Source organism: Phyllostomus hastatus, unplaced genomic scaffold, assembly GCF_019186645.2.
Source record: "Phyllostomus hastatus isolate PE091 unplaced genomic scaffold, TTU_PhHast_1.1 phas_contig_1141, whole genome shotgun sequence".
Lineage (NCBI taxonomy): Eukaryota > Metazoa > Chordata > Mammalia > Chiroptera > Phyllostomidae > Phyllostomus > Phyllostomus hastatus.
In genome coordinates this window covers 1,128-15,931 of record NW_025333533.1, presented here as the reverse complement: position 1 = coordinate 15,931, position 14,804 = coordinate 1,128, and the positions used below count along the sequence as shown (strand labels likewise).

The following is a 14,804-nucleotide window of genomic DNA, read 5'->3' as shown; positions in this document are numbered from 1 at the left end:
CCAGGCCACTGCTGCCTGCTCTGCCCCGCGGGTGAGTCCGGGACGGGTCTGCCTGGAGGGACCGCAGAGTCCACGTGTGTCGGGCCGGGGGGAGGGGCCCTCTCCTGACAGTGAGGGGGGAGGCGGGTTAGCAGCACCCATGAGGTGGGACGTGGCCCCAGGGGACACCTTGTAGAAGGAAGCCCCGTCTGCCCTCAGCGAGGGTGGCAGGAACCTGCTGGCCCAGTGAGGTGCTCCTGGGTCCTGAAGGGCACACCCCTGTGGGTGGGAACGGGGCGGAGCTCCTCCCAGAGGCTGAGCCTGGGCCCTGGCTGGGAGGCGGAGCGCTGGGACCTGCTCCTGCTAACCAGAGGCGCGACCTCGGGGTCCTCAGCGTCTGCGGGTTGGGGGCCGGGGTCCGTGTGCAGCCCACAGCACAGCTGCCAGAGGGGCGGGTGCAGGACAGGGATAGGAGGCCGAGGTGGGATCCTGGTCAGTCTGTGCTTCCTCATGTCCAAGAAGGAGTGACGTCCAGAGGTCACTTTGATCCGAAACTGCAGACAGAAGTGTTTCCCTGTTCCCACTGGCGGGGCGGTTCCCAGGACGGGGTGGGCAGGCCGCACAGCAGGGACGCCCCTCGAGCCTGGAGGGGTCTGACCACAGCGCCCACCTCCTGCACAGGGGAGCATGTCCGTGAACCCTGCAGCCACCCCCACACCCGGGGACAGTGCGACAAGTGTGACCCAGGCACGTTCACCGAGTTCCCCAACGGCCTGGGGTCCTGCCTGCTGTGTGGCACCTGCTCCCAGGGTGAGTCTCCCCCAGGCACCTTGCCTGACCTTGACCTGCCAGCCCCTGACCCTGCCGTGGCCGGACCTTCACGTCGGGCCTCGGGACTTAGCCACAGGGACGCTCACGGTGCAGCCGAGACACGTGAGGGGAAAGCGGGGCCTTCGGGTGAAGGAGGGACGTCCCGGTCGCGCAGTGCAGAGGTCATAGCCCCCCAGAGACGCGGCTGGAGACGTCCGTCAGCTCCCATGTCGGTCCCCACGTAGTGTGACAGCAGGAAAGTGACAGGACCCAGAGAGCCACTCCGGTTCCACATTCTCAGCCCCATGTCTATTTTGTCATCGTGTTCACATGGGAAGGTGCTCAGTCCGATGTGGGAAACTGGGAAATCCCACGCACACGCACACGGAGAGGGAGCAGGGTCAGCATCACCCCTCAGGGAGTCAGGGATGATGTACTGCGTGTCACCAGCCCCTTCCACCCTGGTGGGTGCCGTGGTCCGGCCGCAGCTGGGTCCAGGGGTTCCTGAAAAGTGGGTGAGGCGTCAGTGATGGGAGACAGACGACAACACGACTCAGAGGACGGTGAAGCTCTGTTCCGTTTATTGCAAGTACAAGCAGGTTTTTATACTTTCATTTTCGGCAGTGATTGACATTTTCCGTTAGGCGAAGCAGGAACTTTTCTACCTGGATATCAGGTCACGCTAGTCTAGTGACCTCAGACAATTAAAACTAGCTGTATGTGCAGAGTTTGAATGTCTTATTGTATATTAAAGTTCTCAGAAAAAGGATACACTAGATTGAGTAGAGGTTATAGGAAATTTATTATAAGGCCTTTGTGACGTCTAACTTAGCTATCTATCTTTTCTGTCTAAAATGTTTCTCTATGCACCATGGACTCTGACTCCCTGGTAACTGTTTCTACGTGCTTAGTTTGGAATAGCTAACCAGCTTTGCTTATTTCTTTGCCTGTCTAATTCTACTTGATGTATATTCCTATTCAAGGTAAAGGCGGGGCTGTTACTCCTACAACTTTTAGACATTCAGGGCTATTTCATTAGAGGGGATTTTGTTCTCTGGTCAAGAAATTATTTTGTACAACTTCATTGGAATTATGCGAATCAATAAACCTGAGGTACAGGTGTCTGACAATCGCACCACCTTTTGCTCACCAAAACAAACATGTAAGGAGAGATAGACAGGACATCCAGCCACAGTAAACCTTTTGACCTAAAGGTGATAGACAGTTTTATTGGATTTTGTAGGGTACAGGCCATTCTTGACTTTCTCATGTCTTACTCTATTTTCGTTTGGATAGTTCAGAGAGTTCTTTTTTGTAGCTCCTGCCTGATAGGGGGAAGTGTGGGCAAAATCCTTTGACAAGCTGGCGGAGTAGTGACTTTTTTTGTTCCTTAGTTAATGAACACCAGGGGGGTCTGCTTCGAGCTAGCCTTTCCACGAAATTTAGACTATTATAAGGCACTTGGACTCCATCCTTACTGACCGTTCTAATGCCACCCTCATTATATGCTCCTGTATAAGGCAATGGGGGATCTGGAACCGTCTGGAGACTATTAGCTACTCTTGGGGATGCCATAATTTGCCATTAATCCAACATGTTACCCAGGGGTATCCTTGGGCTGTGGGTAAGGGTCTATATAATTTTTTTCTTGTTTTCTAGAAAGACTCTTTGTATCTATGGGTAAGGAACAGGGGTGGGAAAGTCCGCCAATAATTCAACCTGTTGTAACTGATTCATGAATTCTTTTATGGGAACAATCGGGCATAGTTTCTTCCTCAGGTTTATAAACTCCTTGTTTAAAACAATTTGGGCATAATTCAATAGTCTAGGGAAAACTAGTTGTCCCTTCAGAATTTCCCTCAAAATCAATCATTGACTCTTTTCAAGCCTCTTTCTCCTCATGGCCTGTTCTTATGGGAATCAGGGTACAAAGTAAGACCATGATTAATATTAGCAAGGAAATTAGTAAGAGCAATCCCCAGGAAAATTACCGCCCCCCTTTGTATGCCACGCTCTCTTCCAGGAAGATGGATTCCTTGAATGCCCTCTTTCCACGTTCAGACCTTGTCAGAAAACAAGGTTGGAGGAGGGCGTGGCAACCACCCAAAGACCCACCTGCACAGTCTGAAAATGACAGAACCCCCTGAAGGGGGTCAGAGGGGGTCGTCTCATGACGTTGGGTGGTGTTTGTGGCCCACATGACATGTGGTCACCTGGGGGGTATCTCTGTCTCAGTGCCTCACGGAGTTCCCGTCCCCTTGTGCGTCCACAGTCCTCTGATGACAGGGGTCCTCCTTCCCGTGGTGACGGGTTCCAGTGGGTGCGTGTGCGCATGTCTGTGGGCACACGCGGCATCCACGCACATCCCTGTGTGCATCTCACTGAGGGGGGTCTGTGTCTCCCCCTTGTGAGCGGTGCTGCTGTGAGCCGTGCTGCTGTGGACGCGGGGTGCAGGTGCCTGGACCGAGGGTTTTCTCGTCCTTCACGAGCACTCGTGGGGTCGGTCTGTCTGGACTTGGTCCCGCGTCTGCTGGAAGCTCTGTCGGCCTGTGACTTCACTGACACGTTTCCTGTTTCTCCCGAAGTCCGAGTGCAGACAGCGGTGGTTTTCTCGGGAGCTGTTTCATGTTCCCCCGGTTTGTCTGGGCATCATCATCATCATCATCATTGCCAACGTCAAGACGCCAAAAGTCTCGGAGGATTCCAGCCCGTGTCCAGTGGGGTGCCCAGGGGGGCGCGCTCCGCGTTGGAGCCCCCGGAGGAGAGGGAGTGACAGCCCGGGCTGGGGGCGGTCCGGGCGCTGCGGGAGGACAGGGCGGGGCCTCTGTCGGTCCTCTCGGTCCCCCCCCACCCCGCCGCGGCCCCTCCCCCACCCGGAGCCACCCCGAAGGGGAACTGCCAGGCAGCCATCACGGTGCTTCTCTGCTGAGCCAGTCTCCAGGGCTCAGGGCCGATCTGCCCCTCGGCCGTCTGAACGGTGAGGCCTTTTCAGCATTTCTTCTTTCCCGGCGTGGCTCCAGGTGGCTCATTGGGAGCCAGCGCGCTCGAGAGAGCAGCTCCAGCGGGAGAAAGACCGTAATTGCGTCGTGTCCTAGGGGCAGAGTCGTACTGAAGCCGCCCTCTAGTAGGCCGTCCGGGCCTGCCGTTCCCGCCAGCATTTCTCCAGCGGACGCGGCGGGCTGCTGACAAGTGAAACTACGACCCCGACCCCCGCGTCTACGGCTGCCCCGGAGCGGCGCTCGCTCAGGCCTCCGCGCTCCCCTCCCCGGACATGGCCGCTGCTCCTCGTCCGGGCGGGCGCGGTGCGGGTGGCGGCGCTCGGGGAAGAGCAGACCCCGACAGCGGGGCGGGGGTCACCCGGGGCTGGACTACCTGGCGGGCTAGTGAGAGCTCTGAGCGGGGCTGGGGCCGGGGTGGGGCCAGGGTGGGGCAGGAGGAATCCTGCCGAGTCCCCCCCCGCCCCCCGCCCCCCCCCCCGCGCACTGGGTCCCAGCGGCTCTTGTTGGGAATTCTCCCAGCTCAGCGGCGGCCCCGATTCCACTCATGCAGGACTTCTCCACGGGAGAGGCGGGGCGGGGGGGTGGACACAAGGCGGCTTTCCGTGGTGCCCGGTTCCTAACACACCAGGACAGGGACCGCCCGCGGGCTGCGTGCCCTGGTGCAGGTCACGCTGACGACGGGAACCTGAGGTGTCCACGGTTTCCTGGGGGGACTGGGGACTGTCCACGTTCTGCCCGGCCTCCCTGGAGCCTGGCGGGCGGAGCCCTGACTGTACAGAGAGGGTGAGGGAACCCAACACTATTCCCCTTCCGGACCAGACGCGGGTGGGGGTGGGTAGTACGGTGGCTGCAACCCCAGGGCGTGGGGGCGGGGCTGCCGGTGGGAGGAGCGCTGGCTCCCAGCCCAGGGCCTGTGGGTGGGAGTGCAGGGGGAAGAGCAGGGACCTGAAACTGGGGTGTTGAGCGTGGCTACTAGTGTTGCCAAAACCAAAGCCACCCCTTCCGGGCATGGGCGGAGATTTAAGAAGCCAGTCTTATTTACTAAAAATCAACCCGGGTGGGACTGGGCAGACTCCTGGTGTCCGACCACCTGGGCTGGCCTGAGCCCTACACCGAAGCTATGGAGCGGCCCTCCCGGGAGGGGTGGGCGCAGGCTCCGGCGTGCACACTCAGCACCCCTCTTCCCGGAGCTGCAGAATGTCGGGGAGAGCCGAGGGTGAGTCAGGTCCCCAGCCCCTGGGACACATGGAGCCGGGAATCAGTCCAGAAGGACCCAAGGAGGCAGGAGGGGAGGGTTGGTGCTGTGCTGCCAGCTGCCACCAGGTGCTGTGGCACCTCCTCAGGGAGAGGCCGCAGGGACCAGGGGAGGTCTGTGCCCTGGGCCACACCATCACCTCTGTCCGCCCCCGTTCACAGGGTTCTCCGTCAGCAGAGACGGGGACCTGGACAGTGTCACCGAGTGCAGCCCCTGCGAACCGGCTCCTTCACACCGCTCATCGCAACCCGGAGATTGCCTGCCTGCCGTGTGCCGAGTGCCAGGAGGGTGAGTGCGCCCAAAGAGGCTCAGGCACCCGTTGGTTTCTGCAGCCCGCCCTGCAACCACCTTGCTCCTAGGAATCACCCCAAGGGCAGGTGTCACAGGTGAAGAGGGTGACGGGGTGAGCAGGACGACTGTCTGCCAGGATGACACGAAATCTGTGGTGAAAAGGTCCCCCTGAGGCCCCCGGGATGCAGAGCCGCTGTCGACAGGAACACACAGGGTTTAACACTCACCTCTGCGTGCCCTGCAGTCTGCGGAGGGGGCTCGGGTTCTGCCAGCGTCCCAACCAGTGCTCCCGCCACTGGGGCAGTGACCCTCGGCCCACAGTCCCGAGCACTTGGAGGGGGGTACTTAAATGTGAGCAGGGGTCAGGCCAGGTAGAAAGGCGGCAGACTCCCCCGCTGACGTGTCTGCCTCAGTGATGAATAAACCGCAAGGCATGGAAAATAAATATATTTCAGGATTCCTTGTTGTCCGTCTGAGAAGAAGGCCATCGGCGTTTCAACAAGGACAGCCTGAGTCTGCACTTCACTTTGGGCAGCGAGGACGGTGTGACAGTGTTGCTCCTGCCAACCCTGAGCTCAGTGTGTGTCCCCCGTCACGTGTCCCCTCTTGGTCTCCTTTCTCGGTTCCTCCAGCCGTCAGGGCGCAGGCTGTCCGCTCTCTGGTTGACCTTGTTCCTGGGTGGTTTCTGCTGTCGGACGCAGCCGCAGGAGGGGCTGACGACACCTCCCTCTGGTTACCCGTCACTGTTGCTCGGAAGTGCACCTGGTGTCCACGTTGTGTCCTGCGACCTCACTGCCTTCATTTCCACGTTCTCATGGGATTTGGTGGGTCCTCAAACGGTCCTACGTACCGCGTCCTGCCGTCTGCGAGCAGTGCGAAGGCTCCTCCTCCCTCGGATGTGCTTGCTGTTTGTCTCTGTCTCGCGTGACCGCTGTTGCTCGGACTCCCAATGCTCTGGGGCGGGGAGGTGGTGAGGGTGGGCGTCTGTCTTCCTCCTGATCGGAGAGGGGGAGCTTTCGGCTTCTCACCATTGGGTGTTGTGTCACGGTGTGTCTAGGAATTACCTTTTTTTAAAGATTTTATTTATTTTTAGAGAGAGGGGAAGGGAGGGAGAAAGAGAGGGAGAGAGACATCAGTATGTGGTTGCCTCTTGCACTCCTACACTGGGGACCTGTCCCACAACCCAGGCATGTGTCCTGACCAAGAATCGAACCGACAACACTTTGGTCCCAGACCCCACTCACTCCACTGAGCCACACCAGCCAGAGAGGAATTATGCGGGGTTTTTTAAAGATTTTATTTATTTATTTTTAGAGAGGGAAGGGAGGGAGAAAGAGAGAGAGGGAGAAACATCAATGTGCGGTTGCTGGGGGCTGTGGCGTGCCACCCAGGCATGTGCCCTGACTGGGAACCGAACCTGCGATGCCTTGGTTCGCAGCCCACGCTCAATCCATTGAGCCATGCCAGCCAGGGCGAGGAATTATGTTTTTAATAACATGTTTTTGTTCATAATTATAACAAAATTGGATGCAATTTATACACTGTGCTCTTGTAGATTTTATTATAATGAACAGAATTAAATGTGAATTTTTGTATTAATGCCAGTTTCACTTTAAAAGCAATTCCTGCCTGCCAGTGTAATCTGTAGTGCTATGGATAAAACTTTTTCAGGGTATTTGGTATATAAGGAGTGACCCAACCAAAAATGGAGGAAAAAAAATGAACCAGCAATTTCCTTCTGGAGGGCAAGCCATTGCAGTCCAGGATTCCCCACTAACAGAGAAAGTTCCAGGAGCCCATCTGCATCAGTGACCAGCTGGCCTTGTTGTGAGAGGCTGCGTTGGGCTTTATTGATTTTTTTTTCCCACAGCTCTCCCAGAGCACCGGCCCATTTCATGAGGGGTGATTTACCAGCCCACCTGCCCACCCTGTGCTGAGTGTTCAGCACTTTTTGACCAAAAACTCACATGCCCACCCTCCCTACTCCCCCGATCTCACCCAGAGCGACTGTTTTTCTTTTCGGTTGAAAAGAGTCCACAAATGGAAACGTCCCGACATGTAGGATGTGAAACAAAATGGCAGAAGCTCTGAGAGGCGTCAGAGCCGCCGAGTCCAAAGAGTGTTCAGGGTGGTGCAGGGCCGCCCCCATGGGTGCCCCCCATCGGGGGGGAGCATGTGAGGGGGACCGAAGGCAAAGGTGTGCGAATAAAAACTTAATTTTTATGAGTAAATTCCCTTTTTGGGTCGCCCCTGTGTGCATGTGGCCAAATGCATCCACAGGAGTTCACATTCACATGAAACACAGCATGTAATTCCCATTCTAAGTTATTTAAATTTCACTCCTTTATGCTTTATATTTTACATGGTCTGTGATAGGAATTAAAAGCAATAAATATCCTTGAAAATATATGGAAATGTGTTCCCCACTAGGGAAATTTTTAAAGTTTAAATCATTGAGATATTTTTATTACTTTTACTTATTTTTTATTTATTTATTTTTATTTTGAGGACAGTAGTCTTTATTTTCCCTGAATCACTGCCCCCCAACATAGCCATCCCTTAAAACAGTCAGGTACTTTAAAGCACAGGGTGCAACGTTCGTGGGCTTCTGCTCTGGGTGAAAGGGGACAGCGTTGGAGGGGCTGAGCAGCAGGGAGGTGAGGGGGCAGGACTGCTGGCTGCTCTGCGGAGCACGGCCTGCAGGGGGCAGCAGCGGGATGGAGACTCAGAGCCCAGGGGCCTGCCTTCCTCAGAGGGTGGTCTGGGGGGTGGGAACCTGGCTGGGGCAGGGAAGTGTGGGCCAGTGGGGGGCTTCTGAGCAGGTTCCCACAGGAGAGCCTGGTGCTCCCTGCTGGCGAGAGATAGGTACCTGCATTACCGCCCCACGTTTCATGGCTGATTTCCACAGAGGGATCCAAGGGGAAGAGACCCCCAGGGGACATTTGCAGAGGAGGCTCTGGGGTCCCCAGTGATGGTGGTGGTGCCCGGGTCGGCCCTGGGCAGGCAGCCTCTCCACGTGGAACCCTCCTCCTCCTTCCAGGTGGTCCCTGCTGCCCAGCCCCTGCTGGCCTCTCTCTGTGCACAGCAGGTCCGGATGGGGAGGTGCCTGGTGCCCCGACTGCCTGCCCTCCCTGTGTGCCTCGCCGTGGTCCAGCTGCTCAGCCCCTGCTCAGGTAGGACCGGCTGTGCATCTGTGTGTGCGCATCCTTTCCCTTCGGGCCCAGCCAGAACCCGGGACTCCACCCACCCCTGCAAGGCCTGTCCACACCGCACCTGTGTGAGGACTGAGTTCCTGTCTAGGTGTCTGTCACCTCACCCTCCCTGCCTGGGACACCCCCTGGCCCTCTGGGCCTACTCACTCTGACGGAGCCCCCCCTTCTGATGTCCAGCTGAGTTTGCTGTGGTCGGACCCCCCGAGCCCATCCTGGTCATGGTGGGTGAAGACGCAGACCTGCCCTGTCACCTGTCCCCGAAGATGAACGCTGAGGCCCTGCAGCTGATGTGGGAGCGACCCGGCCGCAGGCAGGTAGTGCACGTGTACGCACACGGGCAGGAGGACACGCCGGCAGAGGAGTTTCGAGGGAGAACTTCGATTATAAGAGAGGACGTCACTGCGGGGAAGGCCGCTCTCCGGATTCACAACGTCAGCGTCTCTGATAACGGAACCTACCTGTGTTATTTCCAAGATGGAGACTTCTTTGAAAATGCCCAGGTGGAGCTGCAGGTGGCAGGTGAGGCTCAGGCTTGTTCCAGGCTCCTTTCCCTGGGCGGGGGCGGGGGCTGCAGACCTACCCCAGAGCACGTGGGCTGCTCACCAGCATCCACCCCTGCCTCCATCTCTGCGCCTCTGAGGCTGGTGACAGACCCAGGGGTCTCCTGGGGTGACTTCCTCCTGCACCCAGTACAGAGTCCCCCACGCCGCCCACCCGTCTCAGAGGGAAGTGGAGGTTGGGGATGGGAAGGAGGAGAAGCCCTCCCCGCACTGGGTGGCTAACGGGTGTTTGGTTCAGTGTGATTCACACCGTGGCTGTGGGGCCTCGGGTGCCCGCTGCTGTGAGTCCAGGGGTCTGACCTGCAGGGACAACCTGTGGGGCCCCCGTCCCCCACCAAACCCCCGGGAACACAGCTGCAGTTGGACAGGTTGTGTCCGTCCTCGGTGCAGGGAGGGAGGACGCTCCCCTGGGGACGTGGACACGGGGGTGTCTCAGAGAGGGGGCGTCAGGGAGGACTCGGTGCAGTTCGGGGGGATGTGGAAGCAGCGCTGGGCTCTGGGTGGGACCCAGTCAGGATATTGGGGGGTGTCACTGGTCACTCACAGCCGGCACAGGGAGGTGGGTCACTGCACACGGTTCCTGTTTCCTCTGTGCTGTCACCCACCCTTGAGTGACCTTGACGTGGCCCTGACCCACCCCAGTGAGGAAGCGCCTTGCCTGAGGTGCCGCCCCACGAAAGTGCCCATGTCCGGGCCTCAGAGTTACAGTTTGAGTTCCCCGGACACAGCCCTGCCCTGTGGCTTCCAGTGCGTGGGGGCTGGTGGAGCAGGGACAGTGCGGCCCCCTGGCCTTGTCCCCGCACAGCCCCTCCTCAGCCTGCTGTCCCTTCCTAGAGACCTCTGCTCCCCTGACGGAGCCCTCCCTGCAGGACTCTGTGGGTTCAGGTCCTCAGAGGGATTCCTCCCCCTCCGTGTGTTCAGGGGGGTGGGGACAGGTGGCAGTGCCTCCCCGCTTCCTGGCCCCGGGTCCGCTGTCTTCCGTGGGAAAGGTTCCCCTCTGCACAGCCTCGCTGTGGGCGCTTCTGGGGGAGACCCTGCAGGGAGAGCCCAGCAGCCTGGCAGTGAGGGCAGCAGCAGCCTCCTGAGGGGCCGTGCATACGAGTCACCGCTCAGGCGGCCGTAGGACACGGTGTGTCTCCTCCTGCTCACGGGAGGGCACAGCCCCCACAGGACGGGCAACATGGACAGGGGCAGTGGGGTACGACCCACTTAGGCTGAGGGGCACCACCTCCATGCTTGCCAGGGAGGGGTGAGGGGCTCTGCCAGGGACTAGCCTGTCTGGGGCGGGGGGGCGGGGAGGGGAGGCTGCGGCAGTCTCTAAGGGGACTTGGGGGAAGCAGCCTCTGCTCTGGCCCAGAGCCCCCTGGATCCAGCACCAGGGTCCAGCCAGGGTCAGGCAGTGGCCCCATCGGGGATCAGTCTCTGCTGCCCAGCACACGCTGGGAGCAGCTCCTGGTGAGTCCCTGCTGGGCTCATCAGTGTGGGTGCCCCTCCTTGGTGAGGAGACCCCACAAGTACAGGGGGCTCACCACGATTCAGCTCACTTCTCCTCCCCAGTGCTGGGCTCTGATCCCCACATTGACATGAAGGGCTACGAGGCTGGAGGGATCCGTGTGAACTGCACGTCTGCCGGCTGGTACCCGCAGCCCCAGATCCAGTGGAGAGACGCCAAGGGACAGAGCTTGTCCTCTGAGGCAGTATGTGAGGCTGCAGACCCCCAGGGCCTTTATGCAGCCTCAGCCTCTGTGATCCTGGAAGAAGGCTCTGGGGAGGGGGTCTCCTGTGTCATCAGAAACCCGCCTCTGGGCCAGGAGAGGTCAGCCAGGCTTTCCATCCCAGGTGAGTGCCCTGCCCCCTGCCCTGGGCTCCTCGGTGCCCCTGGGGGAAGGTGCGGGGTGTGCTGTTCACCTGGTCCCCTGCGGGCACAGAGGGCACAGATCAGGGACCTGGGGCCCCTTCCTCTGAGGTGGTTCATGTCACAGACACCTTCTGAGCTCTTCCTGCCACACACGGTGCCAGGCAGTGGGACGTGGGGGCAGATGGGAAAGTTCAGCAAACACACCAGGAGGGGAAATAGGTACACCCCAAATCTCAGTGAAAGGGGCAATCTCTTTATAATATAAAGGAACACAGTGCATAAAACGGCAAAAACAGGAGTCATGAGTTCTGAGAAAGTTAAAACTCCCAGGAGGATGCCAAATCTTAGGAATTGGAAATATTTTGCCCCTGGGAAATTGCCAGCAGAAGGAAAAACGAGGTGGTGGAGCCCTCTGGTGGCGGGCTGTGGGGAGACAGCGCCCTAAACGCTGGTGCTCCTGGGTTTGAATGGGCCTGCTCGCTGTGCTGGGGTGGGCAGGTGACCAAGACAGAGGCCGAGGCGGACAGCATGCCCACCAGCTGCATAGGGGCTGTTTTCACTGTAAACAAGATAGAACAAAATATATTTAATTTTGAAAACTGAATGAAACCTGCGTGGCACTCACCCTGCGTCAGGCACTGCATAAGCACTAACTAAATGCTCTCACTGATCAGGACGCAGCGACAGACGGTTACGTCATTAGTTCAAGGTCACAGCGCTGGTCGGGCAGGAGACCCGGGACTAGAACCCAGGCCCCCCAGCCCCAGAGTCTGTTCTTCGTCACCAGACTCTGCTGACTGGGGCACAGGTAGTGGGGGGCAGGGTGCAGAGGGGACGTCAGTGACACTGTCTGTGCGTCCTCATGCTCCATCTCATCCCATGGGGGCGGAGACATTTCAGGAAAACCGTCCTGACTGTGTGGCAGTGAGAGTCTGGGCGCTCTGGGGATAGAAGATCCCTTCTGGGGCTGACGCTACCCCTTTGCAGGCTCCTTCTTCAGGAACACAAAGTTTTGGGTGGTGGTGCTCTCCCTGGCCTCGCTGTCTCTTGTGGTGCTCCTATTGCATGTGGGGTACTTGCTGTGGCGACGGTGGAGGAGTATCCAGGCCCTCTTCCAGGAGGAGGGGAGAGCAGGAGCTGAGAGAGAAGCAGCGCAGGCAGAGCTGCAGCAGGAGGGAAGCGCCCAAGGTGAGGCCCAGCTGCAGGTGGTCGCCACCTCCCTGCACTGCCCACATCCACACCTGGACCCTCTCTGCATTCCCTGGATGGGTTTTCTTGTTCAGTTTATGTCTAGAGACACTGCAGGATGAGCTCAGTAGGTCCCCATCCCCGTCCCTGTGCGACCTGGGGTCCCTGGTCACATGGTCACTGACTCCACACGTTGTTCCCTGCAGGGCGGTCAAGGACCTGGTAGTGACCACGTCAGCTGCCCTGGACCTGCATCTCAGCCTCTGCTCGGTTAGTTCAGCCTCTCTCTTCAGTCCTAAGCGCCCTGGGGAAGAAATGGGGACACTGATAGCACATGGCAGTGGTCTCTGCCAGTGGGGAAGGGGCTGCGATCTCCGTGCACAAGGGGGTGTTAGAGTCCATACACTGAAGGAACCCAGGGAACCCTATAAATAAACCCAGGCCTGGTGAGGCCCCGGGGGCTGCGGCGCTGCTGTCAGTGGGACGGGGGTGAGGGTTTCCTGCGGCACCAGCGACAGGCCGCGTGCTGCTTGTACTCTCGTCCCTCTGACAGCTCAGGGAGACCCCCCACGTGGCAGATCCAAAGGTCAGACAGTCGGGAGCCCCGCGAGGTTACAGACCTCGCCCTGCTGCCCGCACAGCCGCTCTCGTCCCACTGGTCAGGAGGGGCCGCCTCAGTGGACACCTCACCACCCGGAGCTTCCCACCCTCAGGCCCCGCAGGCCCCTCTGCTGGGCTCCCTGGCTCCGTGTGATGGAGCGTCAGGCCTGTCAGGAGCCCGGCCGGGTCGTGTCCTACCGCGCTCTCCTGTCCCCCTGCCTGGTCCCTTCTGCGAGGGCAGCCTGGGTGCCCAGGGCCTCCTGCGGACCCTGGACTTGGTTGCCAGCTGGGACCCCCACAGCACACAGCACACGCCACGCCTGCCTTCCAGGGACGAGGCCAAGGCTCCCTCCTTGATTTCTTTTTTCAGCCACGAACAGGATCTACTTTGGATTCGGGCAGGAGGTTCCCAAATGTAGCTGGAGGACGTTCATGAGGCTCTTGGGACTGGAGGAGAACAACCTTGTCATCTGTGAGCACGGGGACCTGGGGACCCTGGCGGAGCAGCACCACAGGATGCTGCCGCGCTGGCAGAGCGAGCTGGGGCGCACCGCATCCCCCTGCGGGCTCGTGGCGGCCCTCCATGAGATGCGGCTGCGGGAGCGTCTGAAGAATGACACCAAGCACCTTCAGCTCCCACGCAGTCCCTCAGCGAAGTCTCCGCCACTCCAGCCAGCCTGTCCTGTCCAGACCCTTGGGTGTCATCCCCACAGGCATCTCCTCCCGAGTCCCCCCCACCCCAGGGTGTGAGGGTCCCCTGTCCCTCCCAGACCTGTGTGCCCAGCCCTCTAGGCCCCGCCTCCCTCCACGCTGCTGCCCATCACTGACTCAGCTTCTGTCCACTCTGGCTCCCCTCCGGCCCCCCCGAGTCCAGTCTCCTCCACTGCAGCTGGACTGGGGGTGGGAGCACAGATCTGGCCTCCACCCTCCCTGCCACCCACCCTTACCCCACCCTGGGGAGGGTCCTGCCATTCCTGATTCGTTCAGGGGAACTGGCAGCCCCTGCCCACGCCCCAAGCCCAAACCTCTTGGCATTGCATACAATGTGGTCACGCTGAGTTTGCCAGCAGCTTGGCTTCTCCTGGGGTCACTCGCAGGACAGTCCACTCGGCCTGGAACGCACGCCCCGTCCACCCCCAGTCCCTTCCTCTCAGCCTGCTTGGAACTGGTCTTCTGTCGGGCCAGCCCATTGCAGCCCCAGGGGCGGATCTCTGACCGTCTGGCTGGGGGTTGTCCCCACACCATGGGGGTCATGCTGACTTCAACACCCATGCACGAGATGACCTGTCCCTGAGGCCTGCGTCTCCGCAGAGGGACTTCGACCTCTGCCCCTCGGCCCTGTGCGGGGCCTCATCGAGGGACTGTCCTCCCCAGCACCCTGCGTGATCCCAGGGACAAGGCTCCAGTGCGCCGGCCACGTCCACCTGTACACCACAACTCCCAGCATGCCGCGGGACGGTGGTGTTGAAGCCTGGGGCGGTTGCCTAGGATCTGTTCCAGTAGGCAAACCAGGGGCTGGGTGGGGTGGGGCAGGACTTTCAGTCCCAGGAAGCACACCAGATTCTGGGAATGAGTCCCTGTGGTTTGGGGTCCAGGATTACTAGGGTAGCGGGTTGCTCCCAGGAGCAGGGTGAGCGCTCACAACAGGGCGTTCGAGGGGTGACCCCAGCGGAGGGGCTGGCTCCCGGGTCAGATAGGGGTCACCCCGGTCCTGTTGGGCCTGAGTCCTCTGGGGTCTTGGTGGGCCGGCTTCCAGGTCCGGTGTGTCCGGATACTCTGGGTAGACGCCCACCTAGGAGGCGGAGGGGAGACCGCCTGTCCCCAGCAGACTGGGCCTGAGCTCGGGACACCCTTTTGGGATTGAGGCCCTGCCCCGAGAGACCATCGCCTGCCCAGCCTCAGCCGCCCCTTGGGCTGTGCCCGTGTCCTCTTGCGCCTCTAACCGTGATGGTCCCATGTGGCCCCATCCGGGCCTCGCCCTGCTGCCCCAGCTGGACCTCAGGGACAGGCCAAGCGTGCAGGGTACTTGGTCCTCCGCCTGGCAGGGCCTCA

The 14,804-nt window shown here is 59.7% G+C and overlaps 1 protein-coding gene across 5 annotated transcripts; it reads left to right on the top strand.

Moving 5' to 3' along the window:
• Nucleotides 1-560: 560 nt before the first annotated feature.
• On the top strand, nucleotides 561-14,091 carry LOC123820185 (butyrophilin subfamily 3 member A2-like). 5 transcript variants are annotated; one of them, XM_045840914.1, is made up of 9 exons: nucleotides 561-789; nucleotides 5,205-5,331; nucleotides 5,790-5,914; nucleotides 8,375-8,507; nucleotides 8,724-9,065; nucleotides 10,664-10,945; nucleotides 11,952-12,152; nucleotides 12,359-12,422; nucleotides 13,123-13,260. In XM_045840914.1, the coding sequence occupies exons 1-8, from the start codon at nucleotides 667-669 to the stop codon at nucleotides 12,376-12,378; spliced, it is 1,353 nt and encodes a 450-aa protein (XP_045696870.1). In that variant the 5' UTR covers nucleotides 561-666; the 3' UTR covers nucleotides 12,379-12,422; nucleotides 13,123-13,260. The 5 variants fall into 5 exon arrangements, with proteins under 5 accessions (XP_045696870.1, XP_045696862.1, XP_045696896.1 ...); XM_045840906.1 differs by having other exon boundaries at nucleotides 563-789; nucleotides 11,965-12,152; nucleotides 13,123-14,091; XM_045840940.1 differs by lacking the exon at nucleotides 561-789 and adding an exon at nucleotides 3,659-3,766 and having other exon boundaries at nucleotides 5,790-5,877; nucleotides 11,965-12,152; nucleotides 13,123-14,091.
• Nucleotides 14,092-14,804: the final 713 nt, after the last annotated feature.